Source organism: Elephantulus edwardii, unplaced genomic scaffold (assembly GCF_000299155.1).
Source record: "Elephantulus edwardii isolate Elephantulus edwardi_28Jun2011 unplaced genomic scaffold, EleEdw1.0 scaffold00111, whole genome shotgun sequence".
NCBI lineage: Eukaryota > Metazoa > Chordata > Mammalia > Macroscelidea > Macroscelididae > Elephantulus > Elephantulus edwardii.
The window spans coordinates 5,983,564-5,989,563 of NW_006399861.1; the positions used below are offsets into that span (position 1 = coordinate 5,983,564).

General features: G+C 35.9%; 1 protein-coding gene across 1 annotated transcript in view; it reads right to left on the bottom strand.

Moving 5' to 3' along the window:
- Positions 1-6,000, bottom strand: part of KIAA1009 (KIAA1009 ortholog) — a 117,201-nt gene that overhangs the window by 55,546 nt on the left and 55,655 nt on the right. Inside the window, exons 11-12 of the mRNA XM_006892164.1 lie at positions 5,092-5,374; positions 3,679-3,937 (exon numbers count right to left, since the gene is read on the bottom strand). Coding sequence (XP_006892226.1) covers positions 3,679-3,937; positions 5,092-5,374 — 542 coding nt within the window. The remainder of the gene's footprint in view (positions 1-3,678; positions 3,938-5,091; positions 5,375-6,000) is intronic.

Consider the following 6,000-nt stretch of genomic DNA (forward strand, 5'->3'; position numbering starts at 1 on the left):
TTTAATGTACTTTCAAAGCATAATTTTGCAAACAATTTCTTTATCAAGATGTAGTATCAATGGAATAATACAAATTTCAAGGAAATTTTTTACTGTAATTTGACTTTTTTAAATTATTATTATTATTAATTTTAATGAAAATTTACAGAGATTTTTGATTTCTATTCATTCATTGTTGTACTTTTCTCCCTGCCCACCCCTCCCCACAAGAAAACTTTTTAACAGCTAATAGGAATTTCATTTTACAGAAATGAAATGCTAGTGCTGCTATAAAACTCTGGTAAGGAATTAAGCTGTCAACTCAAAGGCAGGCAGATCAAATCCACTAGCTGCTCCATGGGAGAAAGATGGGTTATCTCCTCCTATGTGATTTGTAGCTTCTGAAAATCTGCTGGTGGGTCAGCTATGAGATAGTTTTTACTCCATGACAATAGAGTAGTAGAGAGTAGTAGTATTATGATGACAGCATAAATTAGGAAAATCTATGAATAATACATAGTCAAGTCGTCAGCTTTTAAGGTACTGTACAAACTTCCAAAGCAGTAGAGATATTTCTAAGGCGAAAATGTCTTTCAGCTAATAATAAAGAGTTGTTATTATGTGCCGTGGAGTCGCTTGCAACTCATAGCGACCCTATGTACAACAGCCCTAAACCCTGCTCTATCCTGTGCCAATCTCACTGGCTCTGACAGACCCATCCTGATTACCCCAGTCACTGAATCAATCCACCTCATAGAGGGTCTTTCCCTTCTGCACCATCCCTCCACACTACCAAGCATGATGTTCCTCTCCAAGGACCGGATCCCTCCTTACAACATGTCCAAAGTATGTCAGACGAAGCCTCAGAATCTTTGCCTCCAAGGAATAGCCCTGTTTAACCCTCTCCAGGATGAATCTGTTTGTTTTCTTGGCAGTCCAGGGTACATTCAATACTCTTCTCCAGCATCACAGCTCAAAGGCATCAATTCTCCTTCTATCCTCCTTAGTCACTGTCCAACTCTCTGATGCATAACAAGTGATTGCAAAGACCAAAGCCTGTATCAGACACACCTTAGTCTCCAAAGAGACACCATTGCTCTTCAGTACCCTGGAGAGGTGCCTAACAGCAGACTTTCCCATTGCAATATGTTTTTGGATTTCCTGTCTACTGGTGCCAAAAGTACTGACCGTGGAGCCAAGCAGACTAAAGTTGTTAACAGTCTCAATCTCTTCACAATCCATCCTGATGCTGCCAGTTGGTCCAGTGGTGAGAATCTTTGTCTTCTTGACATTGAGCCTCAATCCATACTGAAGGCTGCAGTCCTTGACCCTCTGCAGCAAGCATTTCAGGTCCTCCTCAGTTTCAGCAAGGGTTGTGTCATCTGCATAACGCAGATTGTTAATAGATCTTCCAATAATCCTGACGCCATACTTCTCCTCATAGAGCCCAGCCTCTCAGATAATCTGTTCTGCATACAGGTTGAAAAGGTATGGAAATAGGACACATCCCTGGCGTACGCCTTTCCCAATTTTGAACTATGCAGTGTTTCCTTGCTCTGTTCTGACGACTGCCTCTTGGTCCAAGTATAGGTTTCGCATTAGAATGATCAAGTGATCTGGGATTCCCATTCTTCTCAGAGTCAGCCACAGTTTGTTATGATCCACACAGTCAAAAGCCTTTGCATAATCAATGAAACACAAATAGACATTCTTCTGGTATTCTCTGCTTTCAGCCAAGATCCATCTAACATCAGCAACAATATCCCTAGTACCACGACCCCTTCTAAAAACCCAGCCTGGACTTCCGGCAGTTCTCTGCTTAAGTGCTGTCCCAGTAATTTTTTTATAATCTTCGGCAGAATCTTGCTTGTGTGTGAAATCAATGATATTGTTCTACAGTTTCCACACTCTGTTGAGTCACCTTTCTTTGGAATGGGAACAAATATAGATCTCTTCCAGTCAGTTGGCCAAGTGGTTGTTCTCCAGATTTCTTGGCACAACTTGGTGAGCATATCCAGGGCAGCATCTGTGAGCTGAAATATGTCAACTGGTATACCATCTATTCCTGGGGACTTATTTTTTTGCTATTTCCTTCAAAGCAGCTTGAACTTCTTCCTTCATCACCAAAGGCTCTTGCTCATACATGATTTCATTAAATTCTTCTGTGTCTGCCAGTTCCTTTTGATACAGTAATTCCGTATATTCTTTCCATCTTCTTTTAATACTTCCTGGATCATTTAATATTCTTCCTAAAGCATCCTTGATTATAGCAACTCGAGGTTTGAATTTGTTCTTTAGTTCCTTGAGCTTAAGAAATGCTGAGCAAGTTCGGCCCTTTTGATTTTCCGACTCCAGCTCCTTGCACATTTCATTGTAATATTTTGTTTTGTCATGCCGTGCTGCCTTTTGGAATCTTCTGTTCAGCTCTTTAGTATCTTGAAATCTTCCTTGTGCTTTGGCTTCTGTACACTCCAGTCCAATATTCAGAGTTTCTTCTGACATCCATTTTGGTCTTTTCTTCCTCTTCTATCTTTGTAATGACCATCTGTACTTTTCCTGGATGATACATTTGACATCCTCCCACAACTCACCAGGTCTTCGCTCATTAGTGTTCAAGGCTTCAAACCTGTTTCTGAGATGGTTCTGAAATTCAGGTGGGATGAACTCAAAGTCATATTTTGGTTCCCGTAGATTCGATTTAATTCTCCTCAGCTTCAGCTTGAACTTGCATATGAGTAGCTGGTGGTGTGTTCCAAAATCAGCTCCTGGCCTTGTTTTCACATAATAAGGAATATTTAAGAAAAACATCTTGAGAGGAAACCCGTTGGAGGGTTCCTGTTTAACAGCACACAACAATGACCACCTGGATGAGAATTTAAGGCTGATAGTCAAATAGTACAGGACCTAATTAAAACCTCAATAAGCATGACCTAACTACCTCAGTCTTAAAAGTAAATGGAGAACCTCAAAATTTACACTTTTACTATATTTTCTTGAAAATGAGAACTTTTAAAAGGCCAAGTTTTTTTTAAAAAAAATAATAAAAATGCCAAATTTTTAAATATAATAATTTTAATTTAAAAATAAAATAATTTAAAATTTAATACTCAGAAAATATATGAAAGTATAAATCATCACTAATCTGTCACCCAAAGGTTTCTTTTCAATCTTTTCTCCAGGCATGGAGACGTTCTCCTTACACAGCTGTAGTCATGTTTAATTGATGCATTTAATACAAATGTCTAAGATAAAGTTCTTAAAACATTCAAAAGAAATTTTAAGAGTAATTGTAACGGAAGGTATTAACTGTCCAGATTATAGGTGTCTCATGAATTTGGTCATTAAACAGGTGTGATCTGCTAATGAGAGAACTCTCTCAAGAAGTCAACGGTTGAGTGGTGGGCAGTTTCCATTAACAGTGGTAGCCTGCTAGACATTTTATCCTGGAATCTCTTCCTGAACTCTTAACTGGGATTTATCCCAGTATTTCATAAGTCATGGCACCTGGGCAATATCAAACTATTATCAAAAGAATGTGTAATTGTCCGCTCTCGTAGCTTCACACCTGTTGTCTGCCAATCCTTTTATACCACAATGTCCCTTTCCTGAATTCTTAATTTTGATTTTGCTCAGTGTGCTAATGTGCTTTTAAAAGTATGTAGGAAGTATCAAACTTTTGTGAAATGAATATATAATTACCCCTTTTCCTCGCTTGATTTGAAGTGGGAATGGATCTCAAGTTTTTGTTCTTCACAGTGTCCTTGGAAGTTTTCTTTTCGTAAGTCAAAAATGTCTTGAATGGTGAACTGGGTTTGCCATAGCCTGAGCTCCTAACTGATGCGTATAAGCCAGTCTGGGGTTTTCGCTTCAGTAAAGGAGGTGCACTTCTCGTCTTCTTACATAGTGCTTCTTTACTAAGTACAGTGTTTTCTTCAAAACTGAGCTGAGATCTCAGCATCTGCACATAACAGGAGAAACTCTAGTATTTATAGGAATATCAACTCTAACTGCAAATAAAAATTCAACAGCTGGCAAAACTGTAGTGAAAATAACATTAAATAATACACTTTTTAGAAGGACAACCACTACATTAAGGTTCTTTACATCTAATTCACTGGATTCTAGTATTTTAGAAGCACATTTATTAAAAGAAAGTAAAATAAACTTGCCAGAAAACAAGATGTTTTCTAGAATAAACAAGGAAGAATATATTTATTTTTTTAAAGATAATTTATATTTATTTATTTATTCTTTTTATGTGTGTACCGTCAAATTGGATCTGACTGGTACAGGAGGTGACTGTTCCTCCTTCTTCAGCGGAGCATCTGGTGGATCTGAACTGCGCACCTCTGGGATTGCAGTGCAGTTTCCTACCACCAGGCCAGCAGAGCTCACCGGAAGAATATATTTTAACATTTTAAAATGATAGAAAATATTATTTTTCCTCCAGATTTCTCAAGATGTTTTGAAAAACTTATTAATACTCTGCCTTTTCACAGAGAAACTGGAGGTGACTTAGAGTAAACATATAATTAAAAACTGTAAGATATAAATAATATAGATAAGAGTACTGGGATCACCAAAAATACAAGGCAGAACATATCAAGACTAGAATACAAAGACACAGTGAAATACAAGTTTCTTCACAGTTGCTAACAGCATTCATATAAAATGTCATCTTACTTTTATAGATAAATTGAAAGAGTGAACAATAAACATTCCAATGATGAGATAAGTTTAATATAGTTTTCAAATTCTGGGCTATGCGTCCTAAAGGGCAAAAAGTAAAGAAAGGTTTCTAACAGAAAATTAATGCTGTAACAGAATACGTAAATTAGAGTGTCATAGTTCGTACTGCTCATAATTATTCAAGATGTACTGTGAATGTATGTTAGCAATACCACTAGCTTAAGAGGAATATGTTGTTGACTGTCGTCGAGTCAAGCACAACTCATGGCAACCCTATGAACAAAATGCCTGAAGCCTTTCTCTAACTATTGTCATTTATCAAAGTTTATAGAGTTTCCAGACACAAGTTGTTTAGAAACTTAACAATAATATTTGCATACTTAATTGTAACTGGATTTCTCAAAGTATCAAATCAATGCTTACCTTATTAATTTTGCCCTCCTGAGGTAATAATGAAGGATCAACGGATAATTTTTTCCTCAAAATATCAAGGTACATTTTATCTATCTGTTCTTGTACAGTGGTCATTTCTGAACAGTTATTTTCTCTACCTTCATTTGCTGTCTTTTGTGAAATTACATTCTTACTACTTTTGTAAAAAAATTCATTCATGTGTTGTTGTGGGTCTTGAAACTTATGATTTGAGTTTGTCTTAAGAAAAGGGCTAGCAAATTCAGGTGCTTTATCATCTGCCATTTTCTTAGAGCTAAAAAATAAAAGAAGATACAGAGAATAAACACTATAATGTGATCTCTTAAATATGAGTCTTTTTAACATATTCCTATAGCCATTCAAATTAAGTTATTAATGTTGAAGATATTATTTACAATTCTACTAACAAACATAAAACAAACACATACTCAAACATACGATAAGTATATGAATAGTATCATATAATTATTTTTATTTCAAATAATAATCTGAATAAATATGGCATAAAAAAGATGACTCTCAGCTCCAATTTTAAAGTCAAATCAAATAGACTGACAATATCGTATTTTTCTTCTTTTCCTGTCTTATTAGAAAAATAAAATAAAACAACTCTTTATATTTATCTAATACAATGTTCACTTTCTTATGAAGTCATGATGCATTTAATACAGGAAAAACATTTTACTTATGTCTAAAACAAACCAAAGTGCAATCATAATTTATGCCAATTAGGCAGAGTATACAAATGAAAGCATTAATTTCATCACAGTAAACACTAATAAATTTTAAAAAAAACACAACAGATGATATCTCATGGTTGTCCTGATTTGCATCTCTCTCAGGGCTAGGGATTTTGAACATTTCTTCATGTGCTTGTTGGCCATCTGAATGTCTTCCTTG